This window comes from Dermochelys coriacea, chromosome 7 (genome assembly GCF_009764565.3).
Source record: "Dermochelys coriacea isolate rDerCor1 chromosome 7, rDerCor1.pri.v4, whole genome shotgun sequence".
NCBI classification, from domain to species: Eukaryota; Metazoa; Chordata; order Testudines; family Dermochelyidae; genus Dermochelys; species Dermochelys coriacea.
The window spans coordinates 37,108,412-37,128,223 of NC_050074.1; the positions used below are offsets into that span (position 1 = coordinate 37,108,412).

Consider the following 19,812-nt stretch of genomic DNA (forward strand, 5'->3'; position numbering starts at 1 on the left):
AAATAAATAAATTAGGAAAGCAATTAACGTTTCTGTATTCCTTCAATGCCAAAAAAAAAGAAATTAACTCTTTTTTTAATCTGGAAATCTGAGGGAGACCCACATTCACTACAAATCCTTTAGGAGTTATATAAGTGAAAGGGGAGCCTTTTAGAAAGGGTTATAAATTGTATATGGTGTGTGTGTCTCTCTCTTTCTCTAATGACAGGTTTCAGAGTAGCAGCCGTGTTAGTCTGTATTCGCAAAAAGAAAAGCAGTACTTGTGGCACCTTAGAGACTAACAAATTTATTAGAGCATAAGCTTTCGTGAGCTACAGCTCACTTCATCGGATGCATTTGGTGGAAAAAACAGAGGAGAGATTTATATATACACACACAGAGAACATGAAACAATGGGTTTATCATACACACTGTAAGGAGAGTGATCACTTAAGATAAGCCATCACCAACAGCAGGGGGGGGAAGGAGGAAAACCTTTCATGGTGACAAGCAGGTAGGCTAATTCCAGCAGTTAACAAGAAAATGCATCCGATGAAGTGAGCTGTAGCTCACGAAAGCTTATGCTCTAATAAATTTGTTAGTCTCTAAGGTGCCACAAGTACTGCTTTTCTTTTTTCTCTTTCTCTAGAAAGTCAATGTCCCCATTCATTTTGATGAAATTTGTGTGGGTTTTAGCCCAGAAAGTAATCTGAACTTTCTAATCTGTTTAGAGTAAGTCACAAAAAGTACCCAAATTCTACCTGCTGCAACCTTCTGAATATCCCCAGGTTTAAAAGTATCAGAAACTCACTGTGCCACTGCAGTTTGTATCTGTATGTGTCCATTACTACACTACAGTATTTGTGTTACTTGTCCAAAAATTCAAAGCAAAGAATACATCCTTAGCACTCAGCACCCAAGGAAACAATTCTTATGGTCTCCATCCTGGATTGAAGTCAATGGGAATACTCAAATGAGTAAAGATTACTCACATGAGTAAGGCAGGTTCAGAGTTGGAAAATTGGAGTGGGGAGGGAGAAACAGGATCCAGAATTTTTTTACTTCTAGGACACTAGCTCTAATCTAGACCAGATTGAGACTGATCCCAAATTGTTACCATTTGGTGGCTCACTTGAGACTATAAAACTCTTTTTAGTCCACTTCCCAGCACACAAATTGGGACATTACCCAGCTTCACAGCTTGCACTAATTAACATTAATCCTTGGTCTCACCCTCAGGAAACAAAAAACAAAATGTTTTAGTAGACAGCAGAGAGGCCAAGGACTGAATAGACACAGGGATTGAAAATTCAGCCAACCTACTCTGAGGTCAGGGGAAAATATGACAAAGTCAAGGTCACCCGAGAAAATTCTCACAGCAAATTTCAAAATGTATATAGGATAAAATATGAGAAATATGGACACAAATATTTGTTTAGAATTATGTATTATGAGATATTCTGGGTAACCTGAGAATTTTAAAATGTATGTTATGAGAGCAGGAAGACAGAAAATGACAAACATTTTAGCCTCAGGGCCATTACATAGAAATAACACTCAGATTTCATGTGAAATACTCTTGAATGTCATTGGGCCTTCGGGAGAGAAAATGATGCATTGTATTTTCACACACAAAAATTCCCCTGAAAATACATTTTTTTAATTACTGGGCAAGGAATAAAAATGGTGTAAGCTATTAAGTACAGTTCTGTGTATCTTGTCTCATGGAACCTGTAGAAAACTTTCCGAGTAGCAGCCGTGTTAGTCTATATTCGCAAAAAGAAAAGGAGTACTTGTGGCACCTTAGAAACTAACAAATTTATTTGAGCATAAGCTTTCATGAGCTACAGCTCACTTCATCAGATGCATTCAGTGGAAAATACAGTGGGGAGATACACACAGAGAACATGAAACAATGGGTTTTATCATACACACTGTAAGGAGAGTGATCACTTAAGATGAGCCATCACCAGCAGGAGGGGGGGAAGGAGGAAAACCTTTCATGGTGACAAGCAAGGCGGGCCATTTCCAGTAGTTAACAAGAATGTCTGAGGAACAGTGGGGGTGGGATGGGGGGGAGAAATAACATGGGGAAATAGGCTTGAATAGAGACTGGGAGTGGATGAGTCATTACACAAAGTAAAACTAAAGTTAATTGTATCCAGTTTGCATATTAATACCAATTCAGCAGTCTCTCGCTGGAGTCTGTTTTTGAAGTTTTTTTGTTGAAGGACACTCTCAAGTCTGTAATCGAATGACCGGAGAGATTGAAGTGTTCTCCGACTGGTTTTTGAATGTTATAATTCTTGACGTCTGATTTGTGTCCATTTATTCTTTTACATAGAGACTGTCCAGTTTGACCAATTGTACATGGCAGAGGGGCATTGCTGGCACATGATGGCATATATCACATTGGTAGATGTGCAGGTGAATGAGCCTCTGCTAGTGTGGCTGATGTGATTAGGCCCTATGATGGTGTCCCCTAAATAGATATGTAGGCAGAGTTGGCAATGGGCTTTGTTGCAAGGATAGGTTCCTGGGTTAGTGGTTCTGTTGTGTGGTGTGTGGTTGCTGGTGAGTATTTGCTTCAGGTTGGGGGGCTGTCTGTAAGCAAGGACAGGCCTGTCTCCCGAGATCTGTGAGAGTGATGGGTCGTCCTTCAGGATAGGTTGTAGATCCTTGATGATGCGTTGGAGAGGTTTTCATTGGGGGCTGAAGGTGATGGCTAGTGGCTTTCTGTTATTTTCTTTGTTGAGCCTGTCCTGTAGTAGGTGACTTCTGGGTTCTCTTCTGGCTCTGTCAATCTGTTTCTTCACTTCAGCAGGTGAGTATTGTAGTTGTAAGAATGCATGATAGAGATCTTGTAGGTGTTTGTCTCTGTCTGACGGGTTGGAGCAAATGCAGTTGTATTGTAGAGCTTGGCTGTAGACAATGCATCTTGTGGTGTGATCTGGGTGAAAGCTAGAGGCATGTAGCTTGGAATAGTGGTCAGCAGGTTTCCGATATAGGGTGGTGTTTATGTGACCATCGCTTATTAGCACTGTAGTGTCCAGGAAGTGGATCTCTTGCGTGGACTGGTCCAGGCTGAGGTTGATGGTAGGATGGAAATTGTTGAAATCATGGTGGAATTCCTGAAGGGCTTCTTTTCCATGGGTCCAGATGATGAAGATGTCATCAATGTAGCGCAAGTAGAGTAGGGGCATTAGGGGACGAGAGCTGAGGAAGCGTTGTTCTAAGTCAGCCATAAAAATGTTGGCATACTGTGGGGCCATGCGGGTACCCATCACAGTACCGCTGATTTGAAGGCATACATTGTCCCCAAATGTGAAGTAGTTATGGGTGAGGACAAAGTCACGAAGTTCAGCCACCAGGTTAGCTGTGACATTATCGGGAATACTGTTCCTGACGGCTTGTAGTTCATCTTTGTGTGGAATGTTGGTGTATAGGGCTTCTACATCCATAGTGGCTAGGATGGTGTTTTTGGGAAGATCACCGATAGATTGCAGTTTCCTCAGGAAGTCAGTGGTTTCTCGAAGATAGCTGGGAGTGCTGGTAACGTAGGGCCTGAGGAGGGAGTCTACATAGCCAGACAATCCTGCTGTCAGGGTGCCAATGCCCGAGATGATGGGGCGTCCAGGATTTCCAGGTTTATGGATCTTGGTAGATCAGATAGATAGCAGATAGAAGATAGAATACCCCAGGTCGGGGTTCCAGGGGCATGTCTGTGCGGATTTGTTCTTATGCTTTTTCAGGGAGTTTCTTGAGCAAATGCTGTAGTTTCTTTTGGTAACCCTCAGTGGGATCAGAGGGTAATGGCTTGTAGAAAGTGGTGCTGGAGAGCTGCCTAGTAGCCTCTTGTTCATAATCCGACCTATTCATGATGACGACAGCACCTCCTTTGTCAGCCTTTTTGATTATGATGTCAGAGTTGTTTCTGAGGCTGTGGATGGCATTGTGTTCTGCACAGCTGAGGTTATGGGGCAAGTGATGCTGCTTTTCCACAATTTCAGCCCGTGCACATCGGCGGAAGCAGTCTATGTAGAAGTCCAGTCTGCTGTTTCGACCTTCAGGAGGAGTCCACCCAGAGTCCTTCTTTTTGTAGTATTGGTAGGAAGGTCTCTGTGGGTTAATATGTTGGTCAGAGGTGTGTTGGAAATATTCCTTGAGTCAGAGACGTCGAAAATAGGATTCTAGGTCACCACAGAACTGTATCATGTTCATGGGGGTGGAGGGGCAAAAGGAGAGGCCCCGAGATAGGACAGATTCTTCTGCTGGGTTAAGAGTACAGTTGGATAGATTAACAATATTGTTCCCACTGTTCCTCAGACATTCTTGTTAACTGCTGGAAATGGCCCACCTTGCTTGTCACCATGAAAGGTTTTCCTCCTTCCCTCCCCTCCTGCTGGTGATGGCTCATTTTAAGTGATCACTCTCCTTACAGTGTGTATGATAAAGCCCATTGTTTCATGTTCTCTGTGTGTGTGTATATAAATCTCCCCACTGTATTTTCCACCGAATGCATCCGATGAAGTGAGCTGTAGCTCACGAAAGCTTATGCTCAAACAAATTTGTTAGTCTCTAAGGTGCCACAAGTACTCCTTTTCTTTTTGTAGAAAACTGTAGCACATTTAAAAGAAAATGTTGAGGTAAGAGCTGCAAGATCATTGAAATTATCTATAAATTTCCAGGTGTACCATATATTTTCACAAACAGATTTTGGATAAAATTTTCAAAAGGGCCTAAGTGACTTAGGAGTCTAAGTCCCATTTTCAAAGGTGATTAGATCCTTAGGCCCTTTTACAAATTTTACCCCTAGTCTCACTACAGGTGCAGAATTTAACAGCTCATTGTGAGAAGTAGTAACTAAAACAATTGCCTTTTTCATCTCTATTTGGAGTTCATGACATTTCACCTGCCTGTGTTACACATCTATCATACTGTTCAAACAATTGCCAAGAAGGCATAGCCGCTCTCAAGGGTTCTTTAAATATTTTTTTTAAAAAATTCCTTATACTCCTTCACTTATACTAATCTTAAGAAAGCTTGACATTAAACCATTTCATTACTAAATCTTGTGTCTTCCATTATGTAGATACATTGGTTTGTTATTGTAGAATTAGCCAAGAAGAGAAAGAAATTCTAATTAACAATTCATTAAATGTGTTTCTACAAAAATGTTATCAATGAAACAGATACCTGCCACTGTAAGAGTGTGACGACATGTTCTGATACACAGGAAATGTAGCTCATCATCTGAATTAGAGATGGGCTCAAATAAACTGCAGATCCAAACACCCTCAAACTTTAGGGAAGATTGGGTCTGCGTCAGAACTTTGAGCTCAGGCCATGTCTAACCTGAATGCAGAAGACAGGCAGGAAAATGGAAAGTTTAAGGAAACTTCTATTATTTAGAATTTTACTGAGGAAAGTAATGTGGTTTATCCAAAATACATAGTAGCTTAAAGTGCCGTGTTGTAAATTTATAGTATTCTTCTAATCATAGCCCTCCTCTATGCACTGAGGGATTATCAGATAGCTGATAAAAATGTAAGGGTCAGTTTTCAGTTTTTGACCCAGGCATTGGGTCAAATTCATATCTTGTATAATTCCAGAGACAACACCAGGGATGAAATCAAACAACTGTCTTTACAAAAGAAAAAAGAAGTCAGCACAATTTTGTTTAAACCGTTTTAAATCTAGAGGGAAATAATTACTGAAAATATTAAACTATCTTACTTATCAAATTGCTGTTCCCACAGTCTCTTGATTGCTTTGTCCTTTAATCCTTCCAAAACTAAAAGGTGAATTGTTCCATCCAGGATATGAAAACCAGTAATGATATCCAGCTCAGAAATTTCCTTGATCGTGGTTTTCAGTTTGAAAGTAGCAAGAGCCATCTGAATCACTTGTAGGGGATAAGAATCCAGTTGGAGTGCTTCAGCATTAATTTCTGTAATCTCTTTCAACAAATCATGTAAGCAAGGAGCATTATTGTAGTCAAAAATATAGATAATGCAACCATATGGGCAATCTGCAACTTCAGCGTCAGCCGTTTCTGCCTGCAGACCTAGCGGCACAGCTATTTCAACTCTTACTTTCAGGACTGAGTCGGATTCTAGATAATGTCCCATAGGCAATGGAGAAGTCTGAGGACCAGCCACTGATTCCAATACTCCCATAATTTTTTCAGTCTTACTGTCCTTCTGGTAGCCAGGATCTGGAACTGAACAGCTGTGAATGGGCACACTGATATTCAAGTACTTTTCACCTAGCAGTAGGTCAGTTAGACTGACTTTAGCTACCCCATAGGGATGCCATAAATTGTTCTTTTCTGTAAATGGATTATAGACTGTGTTTTTGCAAGAGACAAAACCAACATTACTCAGCTTTCCATCATCTTGCTCATCACCAAACAAAGAGGGTTTTTTAATATCCTCTGCCATTTTTCTGTCCCGGTCATGAACCTCAATCTCCAAAGGTGGCCCTCTAAAATACTCATGCAATTCCCCAGGATTGATTGTCCCTGTTAGAATCACATTGACATCCTTAAAGTAGATGTGAGTTCCATGGATTTGCCCTTCCGTTTGATGAGGAGGGAGGTTGTGAAATTGGTATCTGCAGTATGTGGGAACACAGGTTGCCTACGGAAAAACCAAGGAAGAAAGTGAAATACCTGTAGGGCTAACTTTCCTTCCCCTCGCCTTCCATCATACACTTTTCTAATGAGTAATGCTGAAAAAGCTCCTTTAGCAAAGTCAGCATACCACTCCTTCAGTCATCTTATAGGGAGCTACTGGAGGGGGACTTTTACACAACACCATAGTTACCAAAAGCCAAATTCTTAAGTAGCAGAAATGCTGAGGGAACAGTTTGCTTCTGAAGTGCAAGGTCCCTTGGGAGGCAAACTGATACCATGGACCATGGTCCACCACCGGGAAGTAGCTGCATCTGCACTTCCAGAGAGAACCAGGAGGGGTCAGTGCAGCAGCAAGTGGGCAAAAATGGCATGGAAGGGACAGGAGTAATGTGTGATGATTCCCTGGCTCCATTCAGACATGTTTCCCCACCTGTAAAAATGGGATCATGTGCTTTGAGCTCTAAAGCATCATTTCAGAGCTAGGTACTATTATCAGTATAGTGCTCCTGTTGAAACCTGACACGGGGCAAAGTCTGAAGTACCTTCTATCCTCAACAGTAGTGACTCTCCCTCAGCCAGTAAAATGAGTTACTGATGCAGAATACACTAGAGTGTGCATTTTATAGTCCAAGCACAAACTTTGCTAAAGTCCTCTAAGGCAGTTAGCAGCATTTTGTGTGAGGTTCCTCGACTTTAGAACTTACTCCCCTCTTGGTCCACTGGAACCTTATTAACCTTCAGGTACACTGAAAAGCCCATCTTTATTCTCAGGCCACTAAAGAAGGCGCAGGCTGGGGACTGGAGTGGTTTATATTTATGTGTGGTCCTTTAGTACTGCTTTGTGGGTTTTACCTATGGAATAGGCACCCAAAGCAGTGGATGGGTGCCTATAGCTACATTAAAAGTTAGACAAAATAACATTCATCCACAAAGACAGCACAAGCAAGGACTCTGTAGGCTTCCCCTCACCACTCTCTCAATGTATCTTGTTGTTGGCTTGAAGAATCAGGGTAATTTATTCTCAATGACACTTTATTCCTTGTTTCATAGTAGCAGCCATGTTAGTCTGTATTCGCAAAAAGAAAAGGAGGACTTGTGGCACCTTAGAGACTAACAAATTTATTAGAGCATAAGCTTTCGTGAGCTACAGCTCACTTCATCGGATGCATTTGGTGGAAAACCAAAAAGTTTTCCACCAAATGCATCCGATGAAGTGAGCTGTAGCTCACGAAAGCTTATGCTCTAATAAATTTGTTAGTCTCTAAGGTGCCACAAGTACTCCTTTACTTTATTCCTTGGCATCTCTGCCGAGGCTCCTCCACACAGGTGTCAATTAGCATCATGGTGGTTTGTGCAGAATGGACACTTTGCTGAAGACTGGACTGATACCACCACACCTAGAACTTGGGCCTGTCACCATATACACCACCACATTTGGTAGGGGAGGAGGAGGAGGAAGGGCACTGACTGCTCTGCTACCTGGACCCCCATTAGAAACCTTCAGGCAACACCTAGTTTGTTCACTTCCCGTATTTACTGGGTTGCACAGTTGCTGCTAGTGTTTTTTCCTGTTACTTTCCAAAAATGTAGAGCCAACTGGTCTGAACTCATGCATGGACTGCATTATGAAATTCCACTGTGGAATTTGATGCGTCATTACAAAGTTCTGTAAGGGTAGTTACACACTGGAATAGGCTTCCAAGGAAGGCTGCGATATCCCCATAATGAGGTTTTTAAGATCAGGTTGGACAAACGCATACCAGAGATGGTCTAGGTTTGCTTGGTTCTGCCTCAGTGCAGGGAGCTGGACTTGAGGACTTCTCAAGATCCCTCCCAGTCCTACACTTAGGATGTAAGGCTATTAAACTCTTTGATCAACATTTTCAAAAGTGACTACTGACTTTGTAACTGTTTTCCAGAAGTGCTGAGCTCCCATAATTCCAAGAGAAGTCAATGGGAGTTCTGGGTGCTCAGCATTTCTGAAACATCAGACTCCAGGTTTTTCAAGATATGCACCCAACAAAGGAAGAACCCAATATTAGAGACCACTTTTAAAAAAGTGTGGCTGTTTGTATACAAGGTTAACTGAGCAGTAAAATTTTACTCCTATCTTTAATTCCATATCAACTAATATATTCTATTCAGCTAAAGGGCTTTCTCTTTTGAAAAGTAATCATTCATAAAGCCTAAAAAATCCAAACATTTGAAAAGAAAAGTGTTTTGTCCCATAACTTTTTATAAAATCTATACAAAGCTTTACTTGTCTTCAGAGAGTTAAAGGACCAGAACTCTTGGGCTATATCCTCACCAGTGGTGAACTGGACTCATTATGTACAAAGTTTGGAATTTTATTTAGTTCTGCTAAGAGGTGAAACATGCACAATTTCTCTAGTTAAATAAATTTTCAATACAGGAAAAGCAATCATCTTCAATAAAAAAAAATCCGTGAGAACTAATTTATAAGCAAACTACAGTATTTCAAACTACTTGGTATTGTGACTCAAACAGTTCCCTTGTTTGTCCAAAGAATCAGAAGGGAAAAAATTGCTTAGGAATGAAAGCATGATTACTAAGTATAAAGCTACAGTCCATAAGTTTTGGCCCATGCAACAGGATTATTAATTTTTTTGCCAGAACATAATGTAATGGAAGGAGACAATTTGGCCACATATTTCTTCCAGAAAGTCTATGTCTTATGCATGTTCTGCAAATATTGTGAGGCAAAACCTGGCAAATAGGGAACATTCCTGTTCAAAAGTGTATTCCATATTTTAAAGGAAGTCACCTCAGGTTAAACTGACAAGTGGAATCCTACAGAAAGAGCAGCGTTCTCCATTACCTGCAGCACTTCAATTGGGACAGGAGTCATCGGGAGGCATGTAGCAGAATGAATCCTAATAATCAGAGGATTTAATTCACTTATCTGTCTCTCAGACATCAGAGGTTCTTCTGTAGTGAAAGTCACATAAGCATCTAAAATCTTAGGGGATTTCTCTTGCAGTCGACTGATCACTAACTTTTCCCCTGTGAAAAAATATTAAATTAAATATTAAATGTTTTGAAAGCAGCTGCATCAAAGAAAGACTGCTTAGTATCACCACTTCAGTTAGTAACATATGCTGGCACTGGAGCAGCATTGAAAATGAAAGACAGTGGTATTTTCAATTGCTCTAAATATTATCATTATTTGTACAGTAGAACCTCAGCATTACGAACACCAGCGTTAGGAACTGACCCGTCAACCACATACCTCATTTGGAACCGGAAATACACAATCAGGCAGCAGCAAAGACCAAAAAAGAAGGCAAACACAGTACAGTTCAGTGTTAAATGTAGACTACTAAAAAGAGAAAGGGAAAGTTTAAAAAAAATGTTGACAAGGTAAGGAAACTGTTTCTGTCCTCGTTTCATTTAAATTAAGATGGTTACAAGCAGGATTTTTCTTCTGCATAGTAAAGTTTCAAAGCTGTATCAAGTCAATGTTCAGTTGTAAACTTTTGAAAGAACCACCATAACGTTTTGTTCAGAGTTACGAACAACCTCTCACTCCCAAGGTGTTTGTAACTCTGAGGTTCTACTGTATTATAATAGAAACTAAAGGACCCAATGAGGTCAGGGCTTCATTATGCTAGTACTGTACAAACTGCTTTTGTAGAGACTTACAAATAAGCTATGCACTGTAAATATAATATGAAGCTATTAGTATACTTGTTAAAAGGAGTTTTTTCACCAAAAGTTTAGACATTTGGTTACAAACAGATAAATATCTTTAAAAAGAAAGTTCAGCTATTTTATGTGCTTTCTTTATGATTCACCATGTTATACTTAAAAGAAATCTGTGACGTGTATATTGAACTACTTTCACTATTTCAGAATCAACTTCCTTTGGCACCAGAAGTAGGAGATATTTCAGTTAGGATTCAGCAAGTTTGCTATCTAACACCAAGGGCCGACCTTCCATACAGGAACAGCTAAGTTGCAAGCACATGAGCCCACAAGTGTAGGGTTGGTTTGTCTGAAGCGTATGACAAGTTGCAAATACGTACGGCAAAGCTGAGTTAATAAATAAGGAATTTTACACAAGACTGGCCAGCAGACAAGGATTTAGAATAATCAGCTAAAATTGCTCATTAGCATCTTTACTAGGGCTTTTCCCCCAACTTTTCAGGCAAAATTTTCAACAGGCTTTCTGAAAATGCACCCAAAAATTTGCAAACGTATTCATTGGCACTGGAAAATCATCCATTTGATACTTGTATATGGGTATTTTTGCTAAAACAAATAGCTTAAAATTTTTGTAGGCCCATTTAAAATGTGCAATCCCGTCATAAAACACTATCATAGGCATTCAAAATACTGACCATTTTCACACAATCATTCCCTCAACCCCCCACCAATAACTGCAATTATCTTTTTTAATATCTTGTATTAATTACTTCACCCAAATTCAGTCCAAAGAGACTGAATTTGTCATTACCAGTAGCCTAGACATGATTGGTTGGGAGATCAAATCCTTTGCAATGCAAACAAAAATACAGATTTATCACCGTGACAGGATCTTCAGCCATTTCTGTTGTTCTAAAATGCTGAGGAGACCCATGGATTTGAAGGCTGCAGAATCATAGATAGGCAGCAGGATAGCAATCACAGTCACATCTATTACAAAGTAGTTATTTACAGCAGAGTCATGTGGTGCAAAAACTGGGGCAATTACAAAGCAGTTTGGCTCTGGTTTGGGTCCTGTGGAAAGTAGCTGCTAAGAGAATCTACCTACCTATCTTAGGTACTTACATGACCCCATTACCATAATAGCTGAGCATTAACATACTCCATCCTCGCACATGCTATGAGGTAAGGCAGTGCTATTATTCCCATTTTACAGATGGGGAACTACGGCACAGAGAGGCTAAGTGTCTTGCCCAAGCTCACACAGGAAGTCTGTGGTGCTCCAAGATCTCTCAAATCTAAAGCTAGTGCCCTAACCACTGAACCATCCCAGATTTAAAATTGGAAAACCAGGACATCTGGTGGGCACAGGGTTGAGGGCACTGAAAGCTGTACATTCCTTTCCCCCTTCCAGTGAGATACCACCTTGCCTTTCAGAATAAGAACTGGGACATGAGGCAGAGACGGGCAAGTCAAGAAAGAGAGAGAAAAACCCACACAGAGTATTTACCCCTCCATATTTACCCCTTCACTGTTTTCTCCCAGCATCACAATTTCTATCCTATTTATCATGGACCAGGCTCCTCTCTATTTTTAAATCTCCCCACACTGCCTGTCTGATCTCTTGCTTCTCTCTCCCTTGTGTCTCTATAACCTCATATTTCCTGTTCTTCTGAATTTTCTATTCTCTTGCCTTTTCTCTCATTTCTTGTTCTTTGCTACTGTGACGAGGCAAGGCCAGATGGCTATGGAAGAGTAGTGGGAGATAGATATATTAGCTCCAGGCTAAACAAATCCCTGGTACCAGGATAAGTGAAATGGCAGCTGCTCCAGGTCAATTAAGACACCTAGGACCAATTAAGAACTTTCCAGAAGGTAGGGAGAAGGCTAGGTTGATTGGGACACCTGAAGCCAATCAGGGGCTGGCTGAAACCAATTAAAAGCCTCCCAGTCAGTCAGGTGTGGGTGCATGTCAGGAGCTGTGGGAAGAAGTTGCGTGGTTGGAGAGGCTGAGTAGTACAACCATATCAGGCATAAGGAAGGAGGCCCTGAGGTAAGGGTGAAGTGGAGCTTGAGGAAGCGAGGGCTGCTGTGGGGGAAGTAGCCCAGGGAATTTTACATGTCATGTTTCTAAAAGGTCAGCTACCATAGCTGATACTATTAGGGTCCCTGGTCTGGAGCCCGGAGTAGAGGGTGGGCCTGGGCTCCCCCCCCCACCTTTGCCCCCTGATTAATCACTGAGCCTGGGAGACAACAGAGACTGTGCAAGGAAGGATAACTTCTCCTCACCTCCCTCGCTGGCTTATGATGAAAATGGCTCAGTAGACTGTGACCATTGTCTCTAGAGAAAGAAGGGTTACGTTTAGGGTCACAGTGAGCCTCTGAGGCTAGCGAAATCCGCCAGGAAACACGGGACCCATGGAGGCAAGGACAGGGCTTTATCACACTACTCACTCTTTTTCTCCAAACTAATGCTGCATGTGTGCCCCTCCTCCCTCTCTTTTCACCTCTCCCTCTCTCTCTCATTCACCCTTTTCTCTCCTCTCAGTGCCTTTCCTCATCAAAATGTCTCCCTTTATCCTCTCCAAAACCAGCACCACTCCTCCTTACCCACCGTCCCCATCCACACAAAAAAGGCTACTGCCTTTCCTCCCTCTGACCTCATGTTTGACCAGAGGCTTGGAAGCTCAGAGAGGAGCCAAGTTGAGGGGCTTGGAAGCCAGAAGAGCAGGCAATATGCAAAGGGTAGGGAGCAGAAATCACGTTCTTGGCTGTACCGGTGACTGGGTCACCAGATGCCTGGGCACAACAGTGCAGAGAGAGGTAGCAGGGAAGGGGAACGGCAAATTGAAATAAAGCCTACAATCCCGTATATCTTCTCCAAGAGGCTGGGGTACCCCAACACCTGAGTGTTAAACACGCCGTCTTTTTTGTTCAAATGAACAAAGAGAGCTTTCACTTGCAGTCAGTGTGTCAGAGAATGTCAAATAATCAGTGTGACCAGAGCTCAGGCACTAATGGCATTAAAATAAATTGGGAGGGAAGAAATTAGTGTGAATCTTTAAATGTATAGCCATATTAGAAGGAAGACATTGCTGTAAGAAGTTACCAAGTACCAGAGGTATTTACAGAAGATACTATGGAAGCAAGATAATTGCTCCGTGAATCTATCAAAGTCCTTGAGGTTTCAGCTTCAAGTCAAAACAATAGAAAATTGTATGAAAGAGCTACTTTTTATGCAAATAAACCAAGTGCACAACCCCAGAGGCTGTTTGCCAATCTGTGTTGTCCTGTACTTCTAATGGAATTGAAGTTACCATGGCTATTTATTTTCAGGTTTTTGCTCCAGGAGCAGCAACAGCTGTGAAGTTAGAAGGAAAGTGAACAGCTCTGCAAATAATGTTGGGTGGTTACCAGCAGAGGGAAAACTTCATTCTTTGAAAGTATGACATGAGAGTGGCTCCCTCCCATACACAAATTTCTTGTCTAGACTTACCGGGGGGATCGATGCCTCAGCAGTTGATTTAGCGGGTCTAGTGAAGACCCGCTAAATCAACCACAGACCACTCTCCCATCAATTCCTGTACTACACATGAATGAGAAGCGCAAGGGGAGTCGACAGGAGAGCGTCTCCCGTCGACCTAGCATACTGTGGACCCCACAGTAAGTAGATCCAAGTATGTCGACTTCAGCTATGTTATGCACGTAGCTGAAGTTGCGTAACCTAGATTGATCTCCCCTGTAGCGTAGACAAGACCTTAGTAACAACGTGTTGTTGTGGGTTGTAAAAATCTAGAATTCCTACAGGTTTCAGAGTAGCAGCCATGTTAGTGTGTATTCGCAAAAAGAAAAAGGAGTACTTGTGGCACCTTAGAGACTAACAAATTTATTTGAGCATAAGCATAAGCATAGCTCATGAAAGCTTATGCTCAAATAAATTTGTTAGTCTCTAAGGTGCCACAAGTACTCCTTTTCTTTTTAGAATTCCTACGATGTTCCTCACTTGGTCATAATCTTTAGAAAGACAAGCAGCACAGGCTCAAAAATGTGATCCCTTTGAATGAAAATGCCATTACATATAAACTCCTGACATACTTCCCTTTTTTCCAGTTTAAACTCTTTCCCAACCTTAAAATATGAAATTAGAGAAAATGAAAAACTGTTTCTTTTACAAAAGTAAAAACTTATAAGAAGTTTATAGTGAGATGGTGTTTAGCATCTTTATTTATATGGCTTAATATTTCCACAGCACAGAGCAAGTATACATTTTACAACCTTTATCCCTCTCCATGGCTTTTTTGGCTACTGTAAAAAAATAACTAGAGAGAAGCTGAATACTTATTTTTTATAATTTTGGGTGTTAATAGAATCACCGAAATCTGCCTGACTGTACACAGACACAAACATGTACCATATCAAGAGAAAGAGAAAAGACATACAGATGCTACCCAAAGGTACCAAACAGGTCCCCAGTATAGATGTGTAGAGTTTCTATGTAAATCCTGCAAAGCCTTACACACATGCTTAGCTTTTATGCATTGAGTAGTCCCACTGAGGTCAATAGGTCTGTTCACAGTGCATAAAATTAAGCAAGTGTACAACATCTTTGTGGGCACAGGGCCTACATTTTTATGTTATCAACATTCACTGTGTTCCTCCTTTTGGATAGAGTGTAATTCCTCAATTCCCATCCACATCTCTTTCCGCCCAGTCAGGCATTCCCTTAGCTCAACACATTCCCTCAATATTACAAAAAAGGAATATTTACTTACAACAATACGAACAAAACTGAACAAAGACAGTGAACACAGTATACATGAAAACCTAGAAAAAGAACAATGCATGTGAACCACAAACCTTAACCCTAACCCTTGCTAAAACATGCAGAGAAACTAACCTCTCCACCTATGAACAACAACACTCCACCCCAGCAGGTCCTGAACCAAACAGGATCCAATAAAGTGAATGTCTGCCTTTCTAGAAGCCTGCAGGAGTCTTGTAACACTCTAATTTCCAGTGCCACTCAGAGCATACAGAGCTATAGGCAGATGTCAGGCTTCCCTGGTTCAAGTCCAAACCCTAACTAAACTTTGTAATCATTTTTCTTCTCCGCAGCCAGAGCGCTCTTCCATTCCAGAACCCCAATGCTCCCCATGGTCATCTGCTACGGTAACTCCCGAAGTCACTTCTAGCATGCATTTGGGTGCTTTGGAAACCTGCATTTTCACATAGTGCCTTTTCCCTCCCCCGAGTACTGAACAGTACCTGAGAGGAGAGGCATGAGATCCAGTTGCAAAGATGCTATGCCACACTTCTTTGTCAGTGCCGCAACCAGTGTCTGGGCATCGGACACTTTACAGGTGCTCTGCTTTCGTTCTTGAAGAGCAGGACTTCTTTTAGGAGTAGAACTTTTCCTTTTACCTGTTAATAGAGGTGAGAGAGAACTCCTTTAAGGTTAAACAGGGCAAAAAGTTACAAAAATTTACTGGAATGGGTAGCATAGCCCATTATTGGCCAGAGTGTAAGATTTCAACAATGTACTCTAAATTAATTAGGCAAATGATTTAATACAATTGAGAAATCATTTCTACAACCTACTTCACACTATATACAAAAAAAAATATACATGTTAAAAGAATGTTAAGATTTGCAGTCAAGCACTTGAAAGTTAGAAAATTAGTAAAGATGCCTGTCTAATCTTAATTCGGCCCTCTAGTATGCATGTTTAATGATACAGTCCTTAATTACATTATCACATACTATTTTTCCCATAGTACACTGCTTCATTCAGTGCACAGAATGGACCTGCTCTGGGAATTAGTCAGGGTTGCATTGCGATGGAGGCTGTCTGTAGGAACCTTGTCTTATTTGTTGCAGAAGGTGGAAGGTGCGTAGTGAATGAGGAAGAGGACTTCAGGAAGAGAAAGGATGGTTTTGTGGTTGAGGCAGATGAATGGTGCCTTGGAGGGCTTCTCTCCCCGCTACTGAGTTCCTATATGATATAAGGAAAGCCACCTAAACCAAACTTTTCACATATGGTCAGTATTGTGTGCTTCTCTTTTCTGAGTGCATGACTTGAGATCCTGGAGTCTGGTTCGCAGAAGTGCTGAGCACTCACAACTGTGACTGAAATCAATGGGAGCTGGGCTTTGATCATATAATGTGCTGTATAATGCTTAATATGTGCTGAATAATGGTGGTACTACCTGTAATAAAGGGAGGGTGCAGGATGATCTTGTGATCCAGGTTCTTCCAGCACAGGACTGGAGCCAGAAGAACTGAACTGAATTGTATTTCATGCTTGGCCAAGTATGACCTGTATAATTGTAGGACAATCACTTGATCTCTCTGTACACCGGTTTCCTAATTAATATGATAGGAACAATGGTATTTGCTTATCTCAAAGCGGTGTTGTGAGACTAAATTAATTAAATGAGATCCTCAGGATAGAAGGTGGTATAGGAACGCAAAGTATTATTCCTATTATTATTAAAAGGGGCAGACATCAAGAAATGGAGTTAACAATACTTACCAAAAATTACACTGGAGAAAAAATCCAGTCAGCTCTGAACAAAAGCAAAGACAGGCTTAAATCATGACTAAGAAGAATTCCTCCCTGAAAAGCATGTAAATGTTTATCAAAAGCTTGTAGAAAAAAAGGCTCCAACTGCCTTAATTGTGAAGGAATTAGCTAATGAAAAGGTAAGATGTAATATGTGGAACTGATCACATAAGTCATGGGTCTTCAGAGTCATGGGAAAAGGGACTTAAACAGATCTGCAAAATAAAACAAAGCAGACGTGGCACCAGGTTTAGTCCTTCAAAGAGGTCCATTCCCATGCTGCAGACTGAACTGCCTGCGACCATTTGCATGCATAGGAGCAGGCTATGAAATGGCTGCCTAGTGACTCCATGCTCTGCTCGGCCTTATGTTTCTTTGTTTATAACATTCCTATAAGTCCCCATCCATAACTGTGGAAGCCCCAAACTGTGCTATGCTTGACAGCATTAGAAAACAGCTATCAAAAATGGTTATGGCTAACACTGCTTGGTATATCAATGATGCAGAACTCTGTTTGGCAGAACCATGTTACAACTGTGTGGGATCGTTCACAGTCAGTGCTTATTTAAGTCGTTAATATCCCTTGGACTATGTGTATTATGGGAGACGAGTACTGCTATATGCCATGATGCCACATCAGCTGTCAACAGGCTCAGCATGTTACATACCTTGAATGCACTGACAGATCCTGAAGTGTCCCTTATGGCATCTGTTACTGCCCACTCTTTGGCCATACACAGACATGTGACCAATGACATCAGCCAAGAATGAGAAGAAAAAATATCACAGCAGGCCATGGTGCCCTGTTCAACAGCATGAATCAGTACTGGAAGGATAGAGGACTACACCCTGTGGCCTCTGGTGGCCAAAGAAAGTGTGGCAGACATGGAATGGCAAAAGCCGATTGCCTAATTTCAGAATGAATATGGTTACTCTAGCGCCAACATTACTACTTGTATTTCTAGCCACTGCTATAACGTACATCACCATAACAGTTGAAGTTTGAGAAGGGCGTCAATTAATTAATTAATCCTCACAACACTCACATGGAAAGTATCATCAGCATCCTCATTTTACAGCTGCAAGATGTGGAAACTGAGGCACAGAGAAGTTAAGTGACTTGCTAAAGGTCACACAGGAAATTTCTGGGAGAATTGGGACCAGAACACTGAACCCAGAATTCCTAGTCTTGTGCCTACACGACAAATACATCTGCACAAACCTATTACACAGACAGAATTTCATGTTCCATTTATCTTTTAAAATCTATCTTAGATATCATTCAAAAAAACTTACCACCTTTTGGATCTTTTTTGTTTGTGTGGTCTGCTGGATTTTCCAAGCTGAACTTCGTTTTCACTGGCTTTTTTGGAATTACATAATCTGAAAAGCCAACAATTGTATTCTGCTTCAAATTATTGCCCTCATTCAGGATTTTGTCTCTGTTAGAAGGGATGTTTCCCGAAACACTAAAACTACTTGAAATGTGTACAAGAAATAAAGAAAAGAAAAGAAAGATACTGTTATATTTGGAGAAATATTTGTATAAATTACACTTCAATGTTTTTTAAAATGACTCATCTTCCTTGATAGTGAGAGTGAGACCAATTTTCAAAGGAGGTCTCCAAAATGATAGAATGCTCAAACCATGCATCGGAGTCTGCATTGGCACGTACGTGGACTTATCATAGTGCATGATGCTAACATGCCCATCTCAAGTGCTAATTTAATTGTCCAAATGCTGGCTTGAACATCTTATTTAGGCACCCAAGTTTGAAAATTGGACCCAGTATATCAGAAGATAATCACTTTGTGGAATGGCCTTAATGTTGGCTTTGTAATGATCCCATACCAGCTTCAAATTAGTGACAAGTGGGACAGGGCTTATCAGCCATTTTCATACTGTACCTCCACATTAAGTCACTTGCAACCAGTCAGAAGATGTGCCCAGATTCCTAGGCACTGGTTACCATGACACTTTAAAGGATTGGTCTGGGCCTGCAGTACTTCATGTTGACATGCTTGAGACAAGTTCCAAGAGACAGAGCATGAAGATCAAATACAGTGGTTGGGAGCAAGCATGCCCACCCTTACCCCCAAACAATTGGAGGCAACCTGTGTGTGTGGAGACTGCATTGAACCAGAGAATTGCATTCATTTTCACTAAATGGAGCAGAGCACAGAGGTCCCAAGCTTTTAATACAGTGTGATTGCAGTGACTACAGGTCCCAACATGCAATGCTACATCTGAGCAAGATAAGTCTCCCTTCACTTTAGTTAATATGGAGCACTACATGCAGAGATCTGCACTTCTATATTAATGAGCGGATTGCCTGAAATTTCTATTACAAGAGCTGAATTTTGGCCACTGCTGAAGAAAAGGGACCATACTTAGTTTATATTTCATAAAGGTCTTAATGGTCCACATAGGAAGGATCCAATCCACTAGTAGGTCCAATGGAGTCAACAAGACATTTTTCGTAAGGGATTCAGGCTGAAGCCATTAATCTAAATGTTTATCAAAAAGTGCAATGAAAGTCATAAAATGAGTTTGTGTACTGTCCCCAAATTTGAGAAAATGCTAAGAAAAGGTGTGAGCGCACAGATATACTTCTCCACCCTTAGCAGCTGGTACTCTTAAACACTCTACCACTCTGTAGAGTCACACTCAGTGTGGAAAGACCAGATGGCCCAGCAGGCATTTCAAATAAAACCCCAAGCTTTAAAGAGTTCAACAGACAGAAAATGAATGAAAAGCCGATCAAAGCAGACAGGTTACTACGGTGATGAGGACCATATAAGTACCTGGACAGACATCAGCAAACTTCCTCCTAGTATCTGATTCAATACCTTGCTCATGTTACTTTGCCCTTGAAGATCCAAAATGAACGACTCTATATATGTGCAAAGTAGTAGTAGTAATCATATTGTTGCTATACTAAAGCACAGCTCACATTTGATATATACA

The 19,812-nt window shown here is 41.1% G+C and overlaps 1 protein-coding gene across 2 annotated transcripts in view; it reads right to left on the minus strand.

Annotated features, from left to right (window-relative positions):
- The window catches only part of CFAP92 (cilia and flagella associated protein 92 (putative)), a 91,097-nt gene that overhangs the window by 25,972 nt on the left and 45,313 nt on the right, over positions 1–19,812 (minus strand). For both annotated transcript variants that reach the window (XM_043518612.1, XM_038409457.2), the window contains exons 7-10: positions 18,141–18,322; positions 15,548–15,703; positions 9,456–9,640; positions 5,716–6,620 (exon numbers count right to left, since the gene is read on the minus strand). In XM_043518612.1, the coding sequence (XP_043374547.1) occupies positions 5,716–6,620; positions 9,456–9,640; positions 15,548–15,703; positions 18,141–18,322 (1,428 nt within the window). The remainder of the gene's footprint in view (positions 1–5,715; positions 6,621–9,455; positions 9,641–15,547; positions 15,704–18,140; positions 18,323–19,812) is intronic.